This window comes from Myotis daubentonii, chromosome 4, assembly GCF_963259705.1.
Source record: "Myotis daubentonii chromosome 4, mMyoDau2.1, whole genome shotgun sequence".
Lineage (NCBI taxonomy): Eukaryota > Metazoa > Chordata > Mammalia > Chiroptera > Vespertilionidae > Myotis > Myotis daubentonii.
The window spans coordinates 8,926,085-8,950,312 of NC_081843.1; the positions used below are offsets into that span (position 1 = coordinate 8,926,085).

A 24,228-nucleotide genomic window follows, 5' to 3' on the forward strand; every position below is an offset into this window, starting at 1 on the left:
GCACCTTTCACCTACTTCACCCCTCCTCCCTCACAGCCCTCGGAGTGGGGTCCATCGCCACCCCGCCCTGCAGAGGCGAAAGCTGGGGCTCAGGGACCAGTGTGCTTTGCCCAAAGTTTCATGGTCAGCGAGTAGCAGAGCTGGCCTGCAGGTGCAGGCCTGGGGGCAAGCGAGGAAAGAGCAAAGAATGACTTAATGATGCAGAAAGCTGGGTGGGAGCCCAGTTCGGGGCAGTCAGCCCAGACCACACATTCCCCAGATGAGACCTCTGCTGTCGCATGCAGATGAGATTGGCATGAACTCAGAGCCAGCAGGACTGGAGGAGAGAAGGTCTGCTCCTCACAGAGGGAAGCTGGCGTTCATTCTGAACTGCCGGGGCTCAAACACTGACTACATAGGCACGCGAGTGTGAGTGTGAGTGAGTGTGACTGCGGCGTGGGAGGGAGCGTGAGTCCGCAGCATTTGTCACAGGTTAGGCGCACAGTAGGATCAAGAGAGAATGAGTGTGTGAATAATGAGGAAAGAGAACTGAAGTACTCTCCCCCCCACCCCACCCCCAACCCCCCACCGCCCCATCCCCGCAATCCAACCCTTCCTCACCAGAGGCTTTGCTGCTTCCCTGGTTCACCTTCCACCACAGAACCCCTTGGGCTGCCCTTGACTCCCAGGAGTTTGCCTCCACTCTCAGACCAGGCGCTCCTTGAGGGCAAGGTGGGGTCAGCATTCTCTCTGGGTCCCCAGCGCTGCCGGGCCTGAGTCTGCCCATCTACCTCCCCTCCTTCTGCGCTCCCCTCCTCAAGGCTCTCCAGCCAACCTGGCCTTCAGGTCATCCCTGTAACATGCTAAGTTGGTTCCCACCCCAGGGCCTTTGCACTTGCTGCTCTCTCTCCCTAAACTAGTCTTCGCCCCTGTCCTCTTCAGGTTCTCAGCTCCAACGCCTCCCCTTAAGGATACGTGCAAGCCACCAGCCCCCCTGGCCTAATAGGTCCTTCTTTTTGCTCTCTTCTTGGGGCTGCTTGTTCCCTGAAATACTTTATCCATTTAGTGGTTTTCTCACCTTCTGGCTGCATCAGGGCTCTTATGTGGCCCAGTGGTTAGTGGTCTATGGAGCCTGGGTTCGAATGCCACACCCGCTGCGACTCTGAGCAAGCTTCCCTCAGAGGTTCTGTGCCTCCATTTGTCCGTCTGTGAAATGGGTGGGAGTAGCCGAGTTCCTCACTGGGCAGTTTCGAGCATTAACCGAGTTGATGGGGGCCCTGAGCACAGGGTGTCGGGGTACCAGCGATTGAGAACGGTGCCTTACCGTCTAAATATGCCCGGAGCCCGACATACAGCAGGCGCTCAGGCAGCTTGTGGGCGGGATGAGCACCCACTGGCACTTAGCAGTCCTTGGGCTGCCGGAGGAGGAGGGGGGGGGAGGGCAGGAAGGACAGCGGGAGGGGCGCAGGGACCGGCCGGCCGCAGCGAACGGGCCTGGTCGGGACGGGCTTTCATTCTGAGAGCACCGGGAACTACTGCGGGCTCCCCGAGGGCGCGACCTCGCAGCTGCGGGGGAGACCGCGCGCAGGGGGCGCCCCCAGGAAAGGTCAGCGGCCCGGCTCGCGGGGGCGAAGGGACAGCGACTCTTGAACTGACTGCGCCCGGGGTGGGCGGGGAGGTGCATGCAAATCCGGGGGCGGGCGCGGGGCGGGGCCGGGCGGCGGGGCGGCGGGCCCGCCCCAGGAAAGCCCCGCACCCGCCGCCATCCCGGCCACCAGCAGGTGCCACTTCCCGCTCGGGCGCCGGCCGGGGAATGGACCGGAGCGCGCAGGTAGGACTCGGGGCGCGGGCGGGGGCTCTCCGGGGCGTCGGGGAGGTGCGGGGCCGGGCGCGGGGTCCCGGGCCCGACTCGCGCGGGGAGGAGCCGGGCAGGAAGGCTGGCCCGGGTGCTCGGAAGCCCAGCGCCTCCGAACTGGTGCGGAGACCTCGGCGGGGACGGCCTCTAGGGGCTTGGGGATGCGGAGCGCGTGGGGTGACACAGGTCTTCTCGGGCCGTCGCCCCCTGGCCCGCGCACCGGGAGCTGGTGAGACTGTGGGGGAGAAAGTGCGGCAGAGCTGAAAGTGTACAGCTGGAGACGAGCTGGAGGAATCTGGGGCCGCGGCCTGCCTTCCACCTTTGGCCTCCTTATTTGAATGCCGTTGGGTGGACCCAGCCCTGGATGCCTCTGCGCAGGCCGTTCTGAAGCTGCAAGTCTCCGGAGTTAAGTCAGAATGCCTCTCTCCCCGTGCTCTGCACCACGGCCATTTCCAGGTCAGGGCGCGCGGGCACAGGCAGCTTAAATGCCCCCGGGAAGGCGTGGATGAGGATGGGGACCGGGCAGCCTGCCCCAGAGCCCGCCGCCTCCACCTGACAACTATTTGTCAAACCGCCGAATGACGGGATCGATTACCTGCAGGTTCCCAGGCCCCCTTCCGCGAGAGAGGCTCAGTAAACTCAGGAATCTGGATTTAAAAACAAAACCCCGAATCTCTATTTGCTATAATCAGGAGGGACCGGGACCAGGGACCGGTGGCCGATGCTGGGGTTCACAGCGCGCCCCCAGACCGGCTCTCACCTGCCTGAGCCCCAGTCCTCTGAGAGCTGTGACCCTGCAGCTCCTCCCCTCTGGCTGGCCTCTCAGGAGCTGGAGCATTTGCTGGGACATCAGCGCCTTTATTAAAACCCTCAAGTCTGTTGGGGAAACTGAGGCTCGGGTGTCCATATGGCCAGGGTGTCCCCCAACAGTCCGGGGGTTCCAGAGTCAGCAGAGGGCCCTGAACTGGACTAGCCCAACCTGTGATTAGAGGAGGATGCTGAGGCTAGGCTGGGAGGGACCAACCCAGCCAGCCCCTCACTCACCAGCACTCACAGGGCTCCTCCCGGCACCGCTCCAGTGCTGCTCTGGGCTCTGGTGTTTGCCCTGAGGAGGCCTCTCTCTGGGGAGGGGGGAGCTCAGTGGGGGTGATCAGCTCTTCAGGGGCATGAGACCGGCCTCACGGAGCAGGACCCTGAGCCAGCTGTGGAGGAGGAGCAGGGGAGCTGGGCAGGGGAGAATGGGAGGGAGGGTCCGCTGAGCAGTGGGAACAGCATGGACAAAGGCTGGGAGTGTGAAAGGTGGGTGTGGGGTGCTAGGGAGCAAGGAGAAGCCGCGGGGGGCGGGGGGCGGGGGGGGGGAGAAGGTGGGCTTGGCCGCGTTGCAGAAGGTCTTGAGGGCCATGCTGAGGCGTAGGCCAGCGTGTCCTGCCATTGCCTGAGCCCTGAGCGCCGCCATGCAGATTTCTGCGACCCACCGGCCTTTGGAGTCGAATCTGGAGGGAGGCGCAGGGAAGCGGGGGTGGGGGGGACCACTAGCGAGTCGCCCTGGTTACAGCACACCCATTTCCCAGCAGGTGTGGGGTGACCTCAAGGTTTCCACATTCAGAGCAGTGACTCAGTGCTGGTGTTTGTGCCGCGGACCCGGATCCCGGATCCCGGATCCCCGGGCTGCAGAAAGCCCAGCAGGCAGGGAGGTTGTTGCTCAGGTTCAGAAAGGAGCTGAAGTGAGGTGTCAAAGAGGTGGGAAGAGGGCCTTTCCTGGACCCTCCTCGCCTACCCCCTGTCCCCTGTCCCCTGTCCAGCCCCAGGATGGAGGAGTTTGGGATCAAACAGCGCACTGCCCCCAGCTGCTTCCCGTGCACCTGGGAGGGGACAGGGACCGAAGGCCCCTCGGTGCTGCGTTTCCTCACATTTGGGAAATCAAGCATCGTGTTTTATAAGATACTGATCACAATTTCCAACACATAGTCCATCCATAATAAGGGTTTTTGTCTATTGTTACTGTCGAGAAGCATAGCGCAGAGGTTCGGAGCACGGGTTCCGGAGCCACACTGCCCGATGCAGAGCCCAGCTTTGCTACTTACTAAGCAGCTGGCTTCTCAGGACCCCAGTTTCCCCATCTGTGAAAGTACAGTGCCTGTGCCATTGCACTGATGATGAAATTAGTAAGTGTCAAGCACCCAGAACAATGCCCGGTACAGAGTAAGCACTATGTATTTGTTCAATATTAAGAAATGAGCACCATTGGATGGGGGTTCGTCTGCCCATTTTGCAGGCGAGGAAACAGAATCAGCGGTGTGTGTGGTGGCCTTGCCTGCGGTCCCATGTGTAGGACTGACCGAGGGAGGGATTCGAACCCACTTCCCTCCCCAGCCTGTGTTCTTCACTGTCCCAGTTTGCTGGGGTGACCGAGAGGGACATCTTTCCCAGCATTCCTCATGGCCGGCACTGTGGAGCCGTACCTGGCCACCTCAGACCAGACTCCCCGTGGCTAGTCTGGAAGACAGGCCGATGGCTTGCGAGGAGGTTGTATGAACTTGCCCTTGCCAGAGTGGGTGGGAGAGCCCAGCGGTGGCTGCGGGTCCTGCCGTAGCCAGCGTCAGGTGGGCCGTGTTCCCGTTGCTTGTGGTGTGACTTCCAGCAAGTCATTCTCTGTGCCTTTGAGCTGGAGGCGCAGAGAAGGACTTGAAGGCAGGGGCCCAGGTTCAGATGTGAGCTTGCTGCTTCCTCTCTGTGATCTGGAGGCCGCTGCCTAACCTCTCTGAGCCTCGGTTTGCTTGTCAGTGAATTGGGTATATGGGGGGTGGTGTTCACAAGATAACTTTTATAGGCACCTTGCCCGTGGCTCAGTGATTGCAGTTTCTGTCCCATTTAGGACAGTCACCTCTCCATATCCTGGCATCCGGCTTCCTCATTCATTTCTTCTTCGAATGTGTACTGAGCACGTGCCTGTGCGGGCAGGTGCCAGGTGCTGCCGACAGAGCACTGGGCCGTCCCTGCCCTCCTGAGCTTCAATTCCACTTGAGAAGACAGGCCACACCTACACACATGCTCACAGACCCCACCCTTGTGTATAATTCCTAAAGCCACGGGCCCGGAAAACCGCAAGTTTTTTCACAAAAATGTCAGTCGGGTGCATGACTTGACCTGAGCTCAGCTTGAGGCCACCGGGGCCTTTGTTTCTCCTCCTCGCTGAGCGCAGGGATGTCCTGCAGGGATGTCCCTGTGGTGGGTCCCGGGGTGCTGCTCTGGACACATGGGGGGGGGGTGTTTCTGTCGGCTGGTATTTTGTTCACGGCGACCTTTGTATAATCGGAGGGATTCTGGCTCCAGGATTTCGCTGAGAGAACGTGGACCTGCGATGTCCTGTTGGTAGTGACAGCACCCGAAGGAGAGGGGGAGCCGGTGACGCGGGCCATGGCCTCCCTGAGGAGGGACAGTAAAGACAGGGGCAGCGGCTGGGAGTAGAGAAGGTCTCGTCCATCGCTCACCTGCTTCCGCTGCTGCTCGCCCTGCGTGGGCCGCCCGTCTCCTGCGTGTCTGTGCCTTTCCAAGAAGCGCTGATGCCTCGGTTCAGCTTTGGCTCCGCCGACTCATTCTCGCCCTGGGCCCCCAGGGGCCTCCTCGCCTCCAGGCGGCTTAAGAAATCCAGGGTCTTGGCTGCAGCAGGCCTGGGTGCGGGGACCTGCCGGGCTGTCACCAGCCGGGTTTGAGGGGCAGGTTCCTGAGGGGAGGCCGTGTCGTTCTGAGTGGAGGACGCATGGAGGGACTAGCAGCCTCCAGCCCGCAGAGCCGCTCACAGGCTGAAAGTGATGTGTCCTGAGGGCCGGCGCCGGGCTCACGGCGCGCATTCACTCAGCGAACATGCCAGGCGCCGGGGACACGGCTCACATTCACTCAGCGAACATGCCAGGCGCCGGGGACACGGCTCCCATTCACTCAGCGAACATGCCAGGAGCTGGGGACACGGCTCCCATTCACTCAGCGAACATGCCAGGCGCTGGGGACACGGCTCGCATTCACTCAGCAAACATGCCAGGCGCCGGGGCTCACGGCTCGCATTCACTCAGCGAACATGCCAGGCGCCGGGCTCACGGCTCGCATTCACTCAGCGAACATGCCAGGCGCCGGGCTCACGGCTCGCATTCACTCAGCGAACATGCCAGGCGCCGGGGACACGGCTCGCATTCACTCAGCAAACATGCCAGGCGCTGGGGACACGGTTCGCATTCACTCAGCAAACATGCCAGGCGCTGGGGACACGGTTCGCATTCACTCAGCAAACATGCCAGGCGCTGGGGACACGGTTCGCATTCACTCAGCAAACATGCCAGGCGCTGGGGACACGGCTCACATTCACTCAGCGAACATGCCAGGCGCTGGGGACACGGCAGCCAAGGATGGCCCTTGGGGAGCTGAGTCTAGTCGGGGAGGTGACTTGAGGGGGTGACTTTTGGGCTGAGACCTGAAGTAAAGACGCGCGGCTACCCTCCGGAAAAGAGTGCTCTGGAGGGGAACAGCAAGTGCAAAGGCCCTGGGGTGGGGACAGGCTCGGCGTGTGGGACCCGCCACGAGGAAGCCGATGCGGTTGGATGGGACTGAGCCGGGCGGGAGGGCGGGGCCGTGGGGAGTCAACAGGGCTGGTGCCTGTGTGGTCTCAGTCGACGTGTAGAAGAGCCTTCAGAGCAGGACCCGCTCTTCTCCAGACGTCACAGACGGGAAACAGCACAGAATGGTCTAGTAACGCGTCCAGGGCGACAGCTGCCAGGCGGCAAGCAGGCTGCGACCTGCCGCTCCAGGGTCCTCAGTCCGCACCACTGGGTTTGGACACATCATGGAAACGGCTCAATGCGGAGGCCCACCTGCTGCTGCGACCACTGCTGGTGTGGCCCCGGCTGCAGCCAGCCCAGCAGCCCCGTGGGCGTGGCCAGGCCGGGCGTGGCTTTACAGACGACCATGTCCCAGAGCCCCTTCCCCGGCCAGACAGTGAGGACGCACCCAAGCAGAGGGGGCGGGGCGGTGGGACCGGACGAGTGGAGGCCCCGCTCCATAGCAGGCGCTGTGCTGGGGCGAGGCGGGTAGACGTCTGGGTGCCCCCCCCGCCCCCCATTTCTCTGAGGAGGAAGCTGAGCTGGGGTAGAGCCTTACCTGGTGACACACTCGGCAGGGGCAGCGTCTGGATTCGAGCCCAGGGCGGCTGACCAGGAAGTCGTCCCTTGCACGTAGCCACTGTGCTGGGCCGTCCCCACGGGGAGCAGAGGCAGGGACCTGAGTTTCTTCGTGGGGGGGGGGGGGCGGGGGGGCGGTGTTGGGGAGCGTGGAGGAGGCCCGCGGCTCCCGGAGCAGCAGGAGGCCTTTTCAGAGGAGGACAGGCACTTCTCGGGAGGAGAGACCAGGAGCCCACGGAGCCGCACCCCTGCCAGGCTGCCCGCCGCGATGGGGCAGCGGCCTCCGCGGGCCCGCAGCCGGGCAGCTCCGACAGATCTGTCCTGAGATGGAGCCAGGTGAGCTTTCCAGGAGCGTTCACCTTCTGGCTCCGGTCCTGCCCGTTGGAGGCGGTGACCATCGCCCTCCAGCACCTACCCAGCACTTCTCTTTTTCAGGCTGCACAGCCAGAGTTCTGTAGCCAGTCTTCCTGACGCAGGGCAGGGTGAGAGCTCAGTCTGGCCTTGGACATGATCCAATTGGTCAGAGTCCCCTATAAAACTTCCCAGAGAGGAAAGGGACTTTTTTTTTTCCATCTTGCAGAGCTTTATTTGAAGGATCTACACAGGGAACATCCACCTCACTTCCATAGCGTCTTGTTTCACCTCCTTGGACCTGGAGCATATGCCTTTGTTGGTGCAACCTGCAGTCATACTTTGCAGCAGCCATTTCCCACTTGGGGCTCATATTGGGCTTGCCAGTTAAAACTCCAGATTTCTCTTCTAATTACCTGAGCGGCTATCAAAGTTTCTTCCAGTCTGAGATTCCTTGTTTGAGGCTAACAATCGTTATCAGTCTTTCTTAATTTCTAAAAACGTACTTCAGGCTAAGTGGCTATATTTTTTTCTCTTAGTACTGTTTTGGCTTTATTCCACAGGTCTTGTTATACAATGTCATTGGCTGCTAAAATAGTTTACAGTTTCTCTTTTGTCTAAAAGTGCATGTGCTTTTAAAACATTTTAAGGTAGATGGAATTTTTGAAAGTTTTCTTACTGCTGATTTCTAAATTTATTGCATTACTAGGGCCCAGTGCACGAATCCGTGCACCTTGAAAGGAACTGTGGGCCGCAAGACTGCGGTGGGCACAGGGTAGGTCTCAGCCCATCCTCCGCACTCCCCCAGCCCCTCCCGCTGTGGCCTCTGGTTCCCTATCTGCTGGCAGCCCTGCTCCTGCCGCCACTCCCACGCGCTGATGGCACTGAGCAATTGGGGCCGGTGCCATCAGCCATCAGCGGGTGCGAGGGGTGCTGGCAAGAGGCGGCTGCTGGCCTCAATCAACCCTCAGGAGCAGGGGGAGGTGGAGAAGCCCTGAGGGGTGATCAGGGCTGGCGCTGGGTCCCGGCAGTGGGTGTGAGCACTAGGCAGGACCGCCGCATGCGGGAGCAAAGAATTTTCAGTAACCACCAGAGGCTCATCCTGATGACAGCGACCAGGCACCCTGCCTTGGTCTGGCACCCCCCCCCCCCCCCTCACCTGCTGCACCATCCCACAGCGGCTGACGCCCGCCATGTTCTGCATGCGCCCCCTGGTGGTCAACACACTTCATAGTGACCAGTTATTCAGTTGTTCCACCCTTTGGTCTATTTCCATATTAGGGTTTTATAGAGAGAGAGATGGTTAATATTTGTGGCTTTTATTATATAAAAATGAAGATTTTCTTTGTAAAATTTTCTGGTTAATTTTTCTGTATGATCCTCTTGCATTTGAAAGGAGGAATACTTTCTACTGGATAGGAAGTTCTAGAAATATATCTGTTAGCTCAAGCTTGCTAACTCTGGCATTTATGTTGCTCATGTTTCATGTTTTTTTGTCTACCTGGTTTATCTCCCCTTGTGATAGAAGATCTATTCTCCTGGCCTTCTCTCTTTATTTATTTTTGTTTTGGCTTTCTTTTCAAAGCTGTTATTAGCTGCATATGAATAGAAAATATGAATAGAAGACGGGTTCATGCGTTATACCTTCTTGGCCAATTGTTCCTTTATCAGTATAAAACAGCCACCTTTCTCTCATTTAATACTTTGATGCTTTTAATTCTGTTTTATTTGGTATTAATATCCCTATACCTATTATCTTTATTTGCATTTTTCTTGGCTAATTTTCTGATTCTTTATTTTCTTTTCTTCTAAAGTTGTAGGCTTTTTATTTGACCCCAGTCTGTGGCCAGATGAATTTAAAAGAAAACAAAACTTGCATCTCAGTCTCAACTCTGCAACCCACTTGCTACTATAGTAATCTCGGACAAGTCATTTCCCTGTTTGGACCTCAATTTCCTCATCCCTAGATTGGGGAAGGGCCCGCTTTGCCCTTCTCTCTGGGTTTTTGTGGAAATAACTACGATAGTGAATATGAAAGGCAAACGTCCCTGTGCACATACTGGCCACTGGGCGTACGTGTGGGCCAGCGTTCCAGGCAGCAAGAACGCCAGTGCAAAGGCCTGGATGTGGGAAAGCGCCCACGTGAGGTGGCGATGACTTCACTTTGGTCACCTCCGGTTGGCCGCTGCCTCCGTTCACAAAGGGGCATGAGTAAGACCCAGTCCCGGGCTGGCCTGGAGGAACTTCGTCTGCAGACGGAGAGGAGTGGTGGGCACAGCTCACTGTGAGAGAATGGAAAGGCGGCTGGGACAGGGACAGGCAGAGCGCTGAGGCGGGCTGAGGAAGCGCGGCGTTTGGCCAGGAGTATCCTGAGGGGGTGGCACAGGAGGAGGCCGCGAGAGGCAGAGGCCGGCCCAGTGACGTGCAGGTGGGGGAGTCGGGCACGGCTGGGGAGGGCGGGAGAGTGCAGATGTGTCAGGACTGAGGAGGAAGGCAGTGGGGCTTGCAGGATTTTTGGAATCCTCACCGGCACCAGTGCCCCTCTTCTTTCTCGTTACCATAGCAACTGGCATCCCATAATGAGCAAAAGATAATAGGGACAGAAGGTGGGGAACATTTGAAAAGCAGCCTTTCACCTTCAGGGGTGCTGGGGCCTGGGGAAGGTGTGGGGGTCTCACCTGTTGTTTTTTTCCACTTGTTGGGGTCTCCTGGCATCTCAGGACACGCCCCACCCTCCAGGAGGACACCAGCTGGTGATAGTAAGACCACGAGGGACCACACACATGGGTGTGGTTGACCTCTTCCAACACTTCCACGTCAGGGTAGCACTCACACAGTCTGGATTTCGGGCTGCTTTTGAAATATAAAAAAGCCTTCAGTCTCACGTGGCAGGAAGTGCTGATGCAGAGTGGCGGTGCCCTGTGGGACCCGGTGTGGGCTCCCCGCTTGTCCCCTCTCCACTCGCTGAGGTCAGGCGCCTGAGTTCTCTGACGTGTTTGTGTTTACTCTGGAGGAGTGACCCTGTGGCCGGGAAGCAGGTGGCTGAGGGCTGGGAGCTGCCCCAGAGACAGTGAGTGCCCTGTACCTGAGGCAGGTGCCAGGGGGCAGATGGCCACTTGTAAAACGCCGCCCTACGGGCACCTGAAGTAGCATCGGGAGTGGACTCGGGTCTTGGGGATCCTTCCAGCCCTGAGGAAGGATGCTTCTGAGACCTTTGTTGACACACCCCAGTACCCTAGACTGCACACTCCCGTCTCTTCCCTTCCATCCATCTTTTCTCCTTTCCTTTTTATTGCAACACTAGAGGCCCAGTGCATGACTTTTGTGCACTCGGGGGGGAGCGGGACGGTGTCCCTCAGCCCGGCCTGCGCCCTTTGGCAGTCCGGGAACCCTCAGAGGACATCTAACTTACAGCTTAGCACTGCCACGGAGGCGGGAGAGGCTCTCACCACCACTGCTGCACTCGCCAGCCGTCAGCCCGGCTTGTGGCTGGGGGGCACTATCCCTATGGGAGCGCACTGACCACCAGGGGGCAGCTCCTGCATTGGCGTCTGCCCCCTGGTGGTCAGTGCGCATCATAGCAATCAGTTGTTCTGCAGTTTGGTCGATTTGCATATTAGCCTTTTATTATATAGGATACGAGCAAACAAGTGTGCAGCTTCATTCATTTGCTCAGTGGACACGTGCATGTGTAGCCCAATCAGGAAACGAAGCATGACCAGCCCCCAGAAGGCTCCCTCCTGCCCCCACCTGCAAGGACACTATCCCGACTTCTAACCCCGAGATCGCTTTGTCTCCTTTGGAACTTTTTATCGGTAGAATCAGTGTTGCCCTTCGTTCGCTCAGCCTGAACCCGTGAGACCTGTCTGTGTTGCTGTCATTTCCTCAGCATCTCAGAGTTTACTTGGTGCTTAAAGATGAGCTTTGGCCACCTGCCCTATCACACGGTCCCAGGCCTCTGCCACCGGCCATGGTCTCTTTGCCTCCCTGCAACCACCCCCTGAGCAAGTGGTTCTGCCCGCACTTCACAGATGAGGAGACTGAGGCTCTGAGAGGACCCCAGCTTGCCAAGCTCTCCCAGAGAGTCAAGGTAGGGCCCCCACACTTAGGCCAGAATTATGCTCTGTGTCTTAGATGCCCTGGAGTCCTGCCAACATGAGTGGCCCCACACGTCGGTGCGTCCCTGACTGCCCAGAATGATCTAGGGCAGTGATGGCGAACCTTTTGAGCTCGGCGTGCCAGCATTTTGAAAAACCCTAACTTAACTCTGGTGCTGTGTCACATATAGAAATTTTTTGACATTTGCAACCAGAGTAAAACAAAGACTTACATTTTTGATATTTATTTTATATATTTAAATGCCATTTAACAAAGAAAAATCAACCAAAAAAATGAGTTCGCGTGTCACCTCTGACATGCGTGTCATAGGTTCGCCATCACTGATCTAGGGTGAGACAACAGGAAGAACTTGAGGGAGAACCCCTGCTCCTCCACCCCCACAGCCTGTCTGCAGACAGAGAATGAACAGGGCGCGCTTATCTGTGCCCGGGGGCAAAGTCCTGGTCAGTGTGGAGACACGTTCACTGGTGAGGGCTGGGCAAACAGGATGGAGGCCAAGTTCTAGCCCAGTCACCTCCAACCCCGTCACCTTGGGACTGTTTCTGAGCCCCTCTGAGCCTTGGTGCCCCCCTCTGTGCAGGGCGTGAGGGGCTGCGTCTTTCACAGGGGCTTGCCGGCGGAGCACACAGGGAAGTGTGGGACGGGACCAGGTTTATGGCTGCTTCCTCCGTGCCAGGCGCTGGGCTGCGGACTCCAGAGCCAGAAGGTGTAGGATCACATTCCAGCCCCACCGCTCACAGCTGTGCGTCCGCAGGCAGGTGTCTGAGCCTTCCTGGGCCCCGGGATCCCCGTGTCCACCTTTAAAGGCGATGAGAACAGCCAGCACCTGCCATAGTCTAATGGCCGGAGGGACTGGGGACGGGCCAGGCAGTTGTGGTGCCGTCTGCGAACCTCAGGAAGGAGGCCCCCTGAGAGCCCGCACTGTCGTGACTGTCACTAACACAGCCACAATCTAATCAGTGCCCCGCGGCCTGACATCGTGTGTCTTGTCTCCCAGGAAATGAGTAATAACCGTGGTACTGCCCCAATTACCGGCTCCCGGAGGTCAGCTCTCCGGGTGGCCCATCGTGCCTGCATGGGGGTGTTAAGGGGACTCCAGGCCAGGAGTGGTCAGTGTTTGCCCAGCAGTGAGAGGTGGAAATGCCAGCTGACCAGGCGCCCTGTGCACGGCCGGGGGAGTTTGTTCAGTCCCCCTTCCATTCACAAGGATCTGTGGGCCCTGCCCTGTGGGCACTGGCCTGGGCTCTGGGGCCACAGCAAGAAGGTGGTGGACACAGGCTCAGGCCCTGTGGGAGCTGGCATCCGGCCGGCATCTGGACAGTGACCGGGAAGGGTGCGTGTGTGATGTGCTGCAGGTGAAGTGTGTGCAGAGAAATAAAGCAGGAGGAGGGCTTGTAGGGCTGCCGGCTCAGCCTCCTCCCCGGGCCTCTGGGGCCTCCTGCCGATGGTGTGGCCTCCAGAATCCTGATGGAGTCGCCTGTGCCTCCCCAGGGCCCCACTGGCTGCTTGGACTCGGCGTGTCCCCAGCCGGCACAGGTGTACACACTGCCATAAAGTGGCCGTTGGCACAAGATGCCAGCCTGTCCCCGAGACGGCGCCTCCCTCCAGAGGTCCGGCCCGCCCGTCCATGGGGGAAGCCCCCGCTCCAGCCTCTCCTGCTCCTCTCAGAGTCGTGGCTCACTGCACAGCCGCCGGCCTTCAGCCACCAGGACAGGTGGCCTCCCGGATGGCTCCAGGGCCACCCCCGCGTGAAGTCACGTGTCTGCAGCGTGGCGGAGTGTGTGGCCTCCCCCAGCAAGCCGGCTCCCTTCCTAGCGCCACTGCCTGCCAAGGCCACCTCCACCCCCAGCTGCCACCAGCAGCCTTGCCTCTGCCACGCCACTCCCAGACAGGACGGAGCCTGCCCCTCCCCCAGCTCCAGCGCGTCCTCCTGCCCCGTGGGTGGTCCGCACACACGGATGGATGGGGTTTCTGGAAGCAGCCTCTCCGGCTGGACCTCCCTCAGGGCCCCGCTGCCTGGGGGCGTCAGGACTGCTCCCCACGCCTGCAGACAGGCTGTCTCTGGCCCTGCCGACCCCGGCTCCATCCGGACCTCTCCCACCCAGCACCGCAGCCAAGGGCCCAGCTTGTGTGGCAGGAACTGGCTGTGCCTCCTCCTGGCCCTTCGCTCCCTCTTCACTTGTCCCTCCCCTCCTCCTCCTCTCCCAGGAGCCTTCAGAATCTGTAAAATGGGTTTATTAATCGTGCTCACCTCAGGGGGGCCTTGGAGCGTCTGGAACAGCGCAGCACGGAGGGAGGCTGTGCACGGCCTCAGCGAGGACACAGTGACCTGCCCGTGGCCGTGTACTGAGAGCCCGCTGAGTGCCAGCCCCGGGCTCGGGGTTCAGGTTCTGACGAGGCACGTCCCCTGCCCTCAGGGAGCCGCGGTGCCCTCTGGGACATTCTCCTCCCTCTCCACACTCCCCACCTCCCCTGGAGGGTTCTGTTCGTCCTCCTGGGTCACCCCCTGGGGGAGCAGCGTGCCCCTCACCCACGGCGCCTCCTGCTGCCTCTTACACTTTCCGAGGGTGCTGCCCCTGCTCTCTGCGGCCTGCTTCTCACGCGGTTCCTCCAGGGTCCATGCCACCGGGCCAATGGCCACTCCACCCGCTCAGGGCTCTGGCCTCGTTCATCCCCTTCTCCTCTCACCCACCCCAAGTTCCACTCCGTCAGCAAACCCTGTGGGCTCCACCTTCAGCCAGACCTAGGCCGCAGCCCCTGTCCCCAGTCCTTCCCCACAACCCTGTGCGAGCCCCGCACCTGCTGCCCGGGCCAGTCCGGCGGCCTCCGCACTGGGCCCTGCTTCGGCCCTGGGCCACACAGCCAGAGGGATGGTTTGGAAAGTCTCACGGTGTCACGTCTCTGCTCACACCTTCCAGTAACTTCTCTTCTCACTCAAATATTTGTCAAAGGGAAGAAGGAAGAAAGGAATGAGTGAGTGAATGGCCTTGTTTGCATCTATAGTACCTGGCACATAGTAGGTGCTCAGAAAACACCTGCAACAAGGACACACAGGACATGGGTGAATGGGCGAGGACCTGGAGCACACAGTAGGTCCGCAGGAGCCTGGTGGGCTCCGTTGGCTGAGTTCCTGATTCTCGCTCCTGGTTTTGCTCCAGCAGAGCCCGCATGCCGCCAGCCCTCCCATCACTGGCTGGGCGGGAGGAGGGGCAGGCAGGCGGAGCTCACGCCATCTGGGGCCCTGGCCCGGCCCGTCTCACTGTCCTGGGTGGGGCTGTTGACACGGGCTGCTGGTTCTGGGAATCCCGGCCTGTCAGCAGTTACAGGAAGGCTGCTGCCTCAGGGAGAAGTGTGTCCCTGGCCCCCGCCCCGCCGTCCCGAGGCCGGAGGAAGCTCCGGGCTGGCCTCAGACTGTGGAGTTTTAGGGACCAGTGGCTCCCCAGGGGGGGCCCCGCAGCCTGAGTGTCGCTGGCTTCCTCCACAGGCCTCTTGTCATGGGACTGGCTGCATCCTGTCTGCCGATCCAGCCACTTCGCGCTGGTTTGTGGTCAGGAGTGAGGAGAGGGGCAAGGGGCCCGCACACCCTCTGGGCTCAGGAAGAGCCTCCTCGGTCACTTCCGGACGGTGCTGGCCGCTGGCATTTCAGGACCCGCCACGCACCTGCCCCAGAGAAATGTGAGTTAGATGGGCTTCTCCGCCAGGGCACTTCCCTCTGAGCCGGCGTTCCAACCCAGCTCTGTGACCACAAGCGGTGCTCTCACCTCTCTGTGCCTCAGTTTCCTCATCTGTAAAGTGGGGTTTTAATGGCACCAACTTCATAGAATGGTGAGAACCAAGTTGGTTAATTAATACATTGTAAGCACCGAGAACTGAACCGGGCACATGATAAACATTATGAATGTGTAGCCATTGTCATGCACAAAAGCTTGGTAGAGACCCATGTCTAAAGGTAGATGACTGAATTTGTTATTGCTGAAGGTTAGCCAACCACTCATTTCGTAGCTGTTTATTGAGCACATACGGGGCCCGTGTCAGGCCCTGTTTAGGCCCTGGGGACAAGGCAATGCCCACGGCAGACCACAGCTCGGCCTCATGGGCTCGCTTTCTCCTCTACCTGTGAAGACAAAGGGATCGTTGAAGCGTCACAGGCCGTCTTCTACGCTCCGCACTGCAGGACCCAGCAGCAGCAGGAGGGGCTATTTCATGTTGTGGCAACACCCAGTGCTTCCTCGGTGACCCATTTATGTCCTTTGCCTATGTTCCTTAAAGGCTGTTTGTCTTGTTGATTTTGTAAGGCCTTTTTATATCTGATAGGCCATCCACCCTCCATTATGTGCATTACTACTTTTTTCTAGTCTTTTGCTTGCTTTCTGTTTCTGCTTTGGCGTGTTTTGATCTGAGGAAGTTGAAAATTGTTTGTAGTCAGATCATTCTATCTTTGCCATCTACCTCCTGAAATAAAACCAGCATTCATACATGTAACCTCAGTGATATGATTAGAGATGGTGATAAGTACACGGCAGATAGAAGCAGGTGCTGTGATAAGTACCAGGGGCGGCCCTGCTTAGGTGATGAGTTTCTGGGTGCAAAGGCTGCACCACACAGATTGGCTGGGAGTGTCAGAGGCCCATGGGACACAAGACTTGTGGGGGACAGAGAGGGGACAGTGGATGGGTGGCAGGGGCTTGAGGTTTCTTATTTCCTTAAACCTTTAATTTTAAGATAGCTGTGGACTCACACGCAGGGGAAGGAGATAATACGGAGATCCCCGTACGCTCAGCTGCGCGCAGGTGACACCTTCCAGAACTGAGGTGGCGGCCACAGCCACGACCCTGTGCAGCTCGCCCCGCTGTCCTGCACTCACTCGCGTGAGGCCTTTAGTTCTGTGCAGTTTTACCACACGCACAGCTTGTGTCTCCGTCCCCGCAGGCAAGATGCCAAGCGGTCTGTCCTCACAGGGATCCCTCTCTGTGTTGCCTTTTATAGCCACACCGCCCTCCCTTCCTGCCTGTCCTCACTTAACCCGCAGTAACCTGCGCTCCCTCTCCAGTGCTGCCATTTCGGGAACGTTCCACACCGAAATGGTGCATCCGTGGAATCAGGCAGAGCGTCCCCTCGGATTGGCCGCTGTCGCCCCCGGGCCTTCACAGGTAGAGGACAGGCTGGGGTGACCCAGGTCTGTTTTAGTCCCCATCCCCTTATTCTCTCAGCCCCACTCTGGGCTGAGGAAGATCCTGCCACAACCCTGTTCAAAGACCCTCCAATCTGCTCATTGCCCAGAGGAGGGGCCTCTGGCCTGGAGTCCTCCCTGGGCTCGGGGATCTGTGGACCCCTAAAGTGGAAGGCAGAGCTAAGGGTCTGCACTTGCCTAGTAAGAAGGGTTGGAGTTTGCACCCATGTTCAGGCGGACCCGTGGTCCCAGGACATTAAGGACCGAGGGAGAGGCTCTGGAGCCTGAGTGCCCTGCTCACATCCAGGCTGCCACCTGCAGCCAGGCCAGTCGCTAACACCGCTCTGTGCCTTGGTTCCTCCTCTGAAAATGGGGGAATAATAGCACCCACTTCCTGGGGCTGTTTTGAGTGTTGAATGAATTAATATGACTAGCCCTAGCTGGTTTGGCTCGGTGCGTAGAGCGTCGGCCTGTGGACTAAAGGGTCCCAGGTTCGATTCCCGCCAAGGGCACATGCCCAGGTTGCATGTTTCTATCATTGATGTTTCTATCTCTCTCCCTTCCTCTCTGAAATCAATAAAAAATATATATTAAAAAATTAATATGGCTAAATGGTAGAGGGATGTGGTAAATATCGCATGTGAAGTGAATGATGAGGCCGCAGGATATAGGAGGGCAGAGCCTTTAGGCACAGACCTGCCCCCCGGGGCCTGGGGCCCTCTCTGTGCCAGTTGTCATCCTCAACAAGCTTCAGGTCGGCAGCGTTTCTTCCACAGGGAAGCACAGGTGTGTGTGGGCACTGTCCCCTCCCTTGTCCTGGCTCTCATATCTCTATTAATATGGCGTTAGTTGGTGGTTTTGTTTGTTTAAGTTGCTGCTTCACCTCGGGCTCATGGGGGTTTGTAGACAATACAGATCCTCGGCTTTTTCTGCTGCTCAGTCAGCCCTCCTGGTCCCCTGCGAGGGAGCCGATGTTTGAAATTGACAAGCAGGATGGCCAGCTCTTTCTGGCTCATTTCATTCATCTCGTTGGGTTCGGCCTGCGTTTCTGGGAGGAGAAGTTGAAGGCGTTGATACATTGGAAGGTGCCTTGGGCTCGGAAGCCAACAGACCTGGGTCCTGGCTCTAGCTCTGCCCTCTCATTAGCGGTGGGACCTGATGGGCACGTTATTTGACCTCTGGCCTCGGTTCCCTTGGGTGGAAAGTGGGGATCACAGCCCATCTCGCAGGGTCTCGGGCAGATCCCGTAAGGTCATGCTTCAACCGCACCTCGCAAAGTGCCAAGCACAATGCGGGTACGTCACACACAGGATTTTATCTGCACGGTCCTTGGCTCCACACAGGCAGCTGTTGCCAGTGGTCAGGCTCTGCGCAGCCATGGCCTGGGGGTGCGTGCCCCGTCCATGGAGGAGTGCGAGCAGGCACTGCCCCGCAGCAGGTCCGAGGTGGTGTTTGCAGGGCTCCCTGTCCAGTTGGCAGTTGAGCGAGGCAGGCCACCCCTGAGACTCCGCCCAACTCCAGCAGGTCAGGCTCGCTGACTGCGGGTGCGGACTGGAAGTTGTTTCCTCCTGCCACATGCTTGACTGGGATCACTTGGCAATTCTTGTTTTTAATCCTTTATCCACCTGCACCTGGGCCATGGTTTCCCTGAAATGCAGCTCCCGCATCCCGTGAAGCCCGCTGATGAGTGCTGTGTGCACATGTGTGTGTGTGTGTGTGTGTGTGTGTGTGTGCGCGCGCGCGCGCGCGCATGTGTGTATCAAAGATGACACCCTGGCTGCGGTCAGGGTGCCGTTTCAGTCCACCCTCTTGGAGGCCTTGACCACGACAGCCCTTCTGCGGTGTGGCCTCAGACAGGCATCTCCGCCTCCCTGTTTCTCTTTATTCAGAATCGGGGCTGAAGCGACGCCTGGCCCCCTCTGCGCAGGACGCTGTGGCACCTGTGAGCTGCGAGAGGGAAAGTTACCGGACTCTGCAGAGGAAGCCGCGTCACAGCCCACCACCGCACTCCCTCCCCCGCTTCCTGATCGTCACGTGACCGCGAGGAAGGGGTGCCCGTCTCCCCGGGGAGAGCCTCCAGCCCCATGCGGAGCCCGGTAGGGGCACGTGTCTCTCCAAAGTGACTTGATTCAGCCGACCCTCACTGAGCACGTGCTGCGTGCCCGACACCAACGCGGCACCGGACCCGGCCGTGAACGAGGCCACGCCCCTCGGGGTGGGAAGAACGGTCTCTCCCACACGCTCCTTGCCCTGCGCCCTCTGGGGACAGGCCAGTTCCTCCCGGGCGCCCTCAGCTCCGGCCTGAGCCTCTGCAGGTTTGTGAATTCGGGCCAGGAACCCCGAGAGCCCCATCCTTTCCCGCTCCAGGCGATGCTAACTCTGACCACGTGGTGAAGGTGGTGTCTTCCAGGCTTCTGTGTGTAAAGTTATGCACAATTATATATATAGATTATGTAAAATTATGATGCTATTCGACTCATTAATTAGTAAATAACTAACACGAGGTTGGTGGGGAGCTAGAGGCCGCCGTGGTGGTGAGAGCTGCCCCTGCTCCCCGACTTGTGACCTGTCACTGCAGACTCCTGCACCCCTGCTCTAACTCCCGGGGCTACAGCTGGTTTATATAATGTCATTGTGATGCGTCCGTTGTGCCCATGTGGGCCAGTGGGCACCGTCCGAGCTGACTCCTGCCCTTCACCGTGTCCCCAGCATTCCTGAGCTCGTCCTTCCTGGCACAGCGAGTCCAGGCGGGCACCTCCCTGCCCCTGGAGCCAGAATTTCCCCACGGGGCGCTGGTTCCTTTCGAAGCAGAGCAGGATTTAGAGGCCATGGCCTGGGCGCCGGGCGCGTGGTGGTCCGATGCCCGGCTGGGTCCTGGCGGACGAGGGGCGCTGTGGAGGCCGCTAGCGAAACAGAAGTAGGGTCAGCGGATTGGATTGCGTCATGCGTCCGTGTAGTTTCCTGACTTTGCTGGTTGCGTTGTGGCTATGCAGGGTATGTCCTTGTTTCCCTGAAATCTACCCTGGAGTATCGAGGGCAATTTATCCCTGTGCATAAATAAATAAGAGAGAGAGGCTGAGGGAGGGAATGAACGGAAAGCACAAGAGAGGAAAGGGTGGGGTGGGCCTGGGTGGGGTGTGTTGGAGGAGCAGCGGGAGTGGAGGCCAGCGGGTGGCAGGAGCCAGGTGCACAGCTGCTGGGCTGGGGGAGGGGGGCGGCGCTGGCAGAGCCTTCTGGGGGGAGGAGGGATGGAGCCCCCGGAGCTTCCCGCAGGGGCTGGGCTGCTGCTGTGGCTCCAGCCCCCAGCATGCTCCCCACACGGCAGAGTGCACTGGGGCCCCGCCTCCTCTGTGCAGGGCACCTGCGGGCGCCATCCGTCACTCCCGGTGCAGGTAGAGCAGCCGGAGCCCAGAGGCGGTGCCTGAGCAGCACATGGCGGCCGAGTGGCAGGAGGAGGCCTGGCAGCCGCCTCTCTGGACATGACCCCGGTAGAGACCCCCGGGGACGCGGGCGGGTGCTGTCAGCATTGCGGGGATACAGCCCAGGACGGTGCTTTGTAGGGGGCACTCGGCATGCGGTGCTGGGAGTGCTGGGGTGACGCTGGTGGCCCGATGGGATTCTGCTTCTGAGCATCTTCCTCAGGAAACCACTGGCGACCTCCCTCCCCCCTCCCTGTGCCAGGTGGCTCGAGGCCGCCCGTGTGTCAGCTCCCGTGATCCCCGCAGCGCCCAGTGCCGAGGAGACTGAGGCAGAGGGCGAGCTGCTTGCGCAGGGCTCACAGGAGCGCATGGCGAGCAGGTGCGGGACTTAAGGAGATGATCGGAGAAATGTGCGGTGAGGTCCCCCGGGGACGGGCAGACCCGGCCTGTGCGGACCAAAGCAACAGAGTCAGTAAGGCTCGGCCCCGTGCCAGGCAGACCACACCGTGGGCCACACTGACCTGAGGCTTTGCATCTGAACGTTGTGGCGTGGAGTGGTGTTAATGATGCAGTGAGTTTAAGATGCAAGTTTTCGTATGTAGACGGTGCTGCTATTTTGGTAAATGAATTTCACATTTATCTCCCTATAATCATAGCAGCAAAGAGAGAATCGATCCTAACATGTGAGCGGGGTGTTGCTGGGCTTGTGATCTGGGGGGTTTGAACTGTGTTTTCTCTCTGGGTGTCTGTACCTCCTAGTCTTTATTCCCCAGTTACGTCTTGTGGATGTCGTCAATATAACGAGGGTGGTACATGCTTTTGCTGATAGAAGCCACAGGACAGAAGGGCCCTCTGAGGGGTAGAAGTCGGGGAGGGGGTAATGTGCCGTGTGAGGAGCAAGCACAAAACCTCGGGGCTGTGTAAGGGACTCTTAGCCCGAGCGTGTGAGCGCAGCCGTCTGGCTTGCCTGACCGCGTGGGCTCGCTCGTGCCCCTGAGGTCAGCGCGGGTCAGCTGCCGGCCTGCGGAGGTGGAGGTCACCACAGGACTGGGCAGCCGCCCGTTGCCAGTGCGGAGGGAGACTGCTGGGACTGGCCTGTCACCGTCCTCCAGCAGGCGAGGCCAGGCACGTTCTCCAGGCAGTGGTTGTGCAAAGCAGGCCTGTGCCTGCCTCACTCTGGCTAATATTCTGCTGGCCAAAGCCAGTCACACGGCGAGCCCAGAGTCCAAATGCAGGGAGAACGCCCTGCCCAGAGCGGTGGGGGTGGGGTGGGGTTCAAGGCAAGGTGACACGGACACAGGAGTGAAGAATTGAGGCCAGTAATGTAGTCAGACTAACACATTCGACAGCATCATTTTTAGTGGCTGCCCAATACTTCGTGGCATGGGTAAACCATCATTTATTTAACCAACTCTGTAAGGTTGGACAGTCGGGTTAGAATTTCCAAACTATTTCAAGGAATTGTAAGTCCTTCGGAGGATTAATTGGGGTTTGACACACACACACAAATGAAGGTTGGGTAAATAAATTTGGTAAGTGTTGAGTTAAGTGAAGAAAAATAAGTTTCCTTCTTGCAGGACTTATCAGAACCTTTACGTGCACATGTACATTGTGAACTTCCAAAAGCCTGAGGATGCTCAAACTTAGGGATTTTTTTCAAGAAGCATCTCTCGGGACAGGTGTTCCTGGCTCTCACGCGGGGCTTTGTGCATCTGGGTTGGGTTTCATGATATGAACAGATCTCTGATGAACAGGGAGGGCTCGCTGTTGCTGAGACACAATGGCCAGGGTAGGGGGCGGTTGTGTCGGAGTGAGGTGAGTTCTGAAGGCCGCACGCAGGATGATTGGGTGGTGGGACCACGAGTCAGCACTCACCTGGCTCACCTTCTCTCAGCAGGTGCCTTAGGACCTCCCGATGGGGTGGCTTGGCTCTGGGCTCACGTTCCCTGTGAGCTGCCTGATCCTGGTGTGGGCGGCAGGCTCTGGTAAGTCACCACCTCTCATTCATTCATTCATTCATTCATTCAACATGTATGGACTGTCTACCTGCCAGGCTCAATCAGTGAACAAAACAAAGATCTCTAGCCCACCCCATAACAAAGAAACAGAATTTCTGGAGGATGAGGCCCAGAAATCAGGATTTTTAAGAAGATTCCCAGGTGATTCTAATGTGCAGCCAAGGTTGAGAACCACTGCCTTAGAGATTTCGCTGTAGTGGGAGGAGACAGCCAATGACAGATGGCCCTAATTATAAGCTAATTCTAGATTGTCAGAGGTGGTGGGAAAAGACGATAGAGGGCAGAGCAGGGAGGGCTGGGACAGCGGGGTCAAGTGGGGGATTGCAATTTAAAACACGTGCTCAGGGAGGTCCTCCTGAGTGACAGGCGCTCAAGCAAAGACTTGAAGGAGGGGGAGCGTGCAGATACCTGCGGGCGGACCTCAGTGGAGGCCGGAGCCCAGAGCCTGCCTGGAGAGCTGGAGGGGCCAGAGGAGGCTGGGGTGGGGCTGGAGGCAGGTGGCCAAGTCAGGAAGGACCTGGCAGGGTTTGAGCACAGGAGCGACATGACCTGTGACACTGAAAGGGATCCCTTTGTCTGTAAGCATGAGGGTGGAGGCCGGGAGGCCAGGGAGGAGGCGCCACAGTAAGGCGGGTTCAAAGCCAGCTCTGCCACGGACTGGCTGGACGAAGCACCCCGCCCTTCGATATTGGCCAAACCCAACAAGGAGCCAGAGGCCAAGGGCACCTGAGTGACAGACCGTGGGGATCAGCCTCCTGAGCTCAGCGGGGTGGAGGGGGTGGGGCGGGAGCGGCTCAGGGACAACCGCCTCCCGCACGCGCTGCAGGGCAGGTGCTGCTGGCGGGTCGCCCTCCTCACCCCGCCACGTGTTCCCCTTTAATTTGGCCAAAGGCAAGTAGGAGAGCTGCGGCACGTAAAGGTCACTGGGGTGTCCCCTCAGGGGGCCCGCACCCCAGGGCCCTTCCCCAGCTCCGGGATCGCCTCAGTGCAGCGGGAGGCTCTGAAGACGGCACAGGGGCGGTCCGGGCGGTGGTTCCCTTGCTTGGTGCTGGGCCCCTTGGTCCTGTTCGGGCTGGTTTCCGACCTTCCCGGTGGCCCATGGCCCTCTTGCCTGTTGGGCTGCGGCCGCTCAGAGCGCTCCTGTGTCTCCCCAGGGAGTGTTCAGGTCCGGGGTCGGCCCACCTGCTTCTCCGACTACCTCAGCACCTCCACCTGTGAGTGGAGGATGGGCGGCCCCACCGACTGCAGTGCCGAGCTCCGCCTCACCTACCAGCTGGATTTTCTGAACTCTGAGTAAGCCTGTGCCGGGGGAGGGCGGGCGACGGGAGGCCGGGAGGTTGGCCTGAGTCCGCCTGGTCCCGGCGGAGTGCCGGGTGCCGAATGCAGTTCCCCGCGGTTCCTACTGGGCCCGGGGTTGGAGCTGGGGCGCCGGGGCGCAGTGTGTGATACAGTGGGTGTGTCATGACGCTCCGAGCACACGCACCCAGGCCCGCGGCATGTGGATGTGGGTGGAATACTGGACCAGACCAGCGGTTCTCAAGCACTTAGTCTCAGGACTCTAGCACGCTTAAGATTAGCGAGGACCGCAGAAGCGTTTGTGCAGGTGGCCTATGGCGATCGCTCTTTACCCTCTTAGGAATTACACCAGGACATTTAAACACATCAGCACACAAGCCACCAGAGCCATGACACCACAACACGCCACATGACCTCTAGAAAACTCCTTGGTACGTGTGTGAGAGAGAGAGTTAAGTGGCAGATGGTTTGACCTGTGGGTCCCCAGACCACACTCAGAGACCACGGGCATGACCATTGTTGGGGCGCAGTGTGGAGTTCAGCATGGAACGTGAGGGGCATGTTCCCATGATTCACTGGGACAGTCCCTGTACACGGGGAGCCATCACGGGGTGCCCAGGACACAGTCAGGTACACAGGCTCGCAGTCAGGCCCCGCGGCGCAGCATGTGGGTGCATGACAGGTGGTGTTCCACGATGCGCTAAGGTGGGCGCCCTGTGCCCCGTGCGCAGTACATCGGCTTAGACCGGAGATGGAACCCTGGGCCACACTGGGCCACCACCTGTTTTGTAAGTTGGCACATGGCCACGCCCATTCGTTCACGTGTTGCCTATGGCTGCTTCTGTGCTTGACC

At 59.1% G+C, this 24,228-nt stretch overlaps 1 protein-coding gene across 6 annotated transcripts in view; it reads left to right on the forward strand.

Moving 5' to 3' along the window:
- Positions 1-1,684: 1,684 nt before the first annotated feature.
- LOC132232694 (interleukin-4 receptor subunit alpha-like) overlaps positions 1,685-24,228 on the forward strand; it is a 38,341-nt gene continuing 15,797 nt past the window's right edge. For 3 of the 6 annotated variants that reach the window (XR_009452468.1, XR_009452466.1, XM_059692153.1), the window contains exons 1-3: positions 1,700-1,810; positions 21,956-22,046; positions 23,234-23,372. Coding sequence is in view for 4 of the 6 variants with exons in the window: in XM_059692153.1 (XP_059548136.1) it covers positions 21,977-22,046; positions 23,234-23,372 (209 nt within the window). In the remaining 2 variants the exon portion in view is untranslated. Of the gene's footprint in view, positions 1,811-11,272; positions 11,444-14,956; positions 15,152-21,955; positions 22,047-23,233; positions 23,373-24,228 lie in introns of those variants that run through there. The other 3 variants (XM_059692155.1, XM_059692154.1, XM_059692156.1) reach the window with 3 other exon arrangements.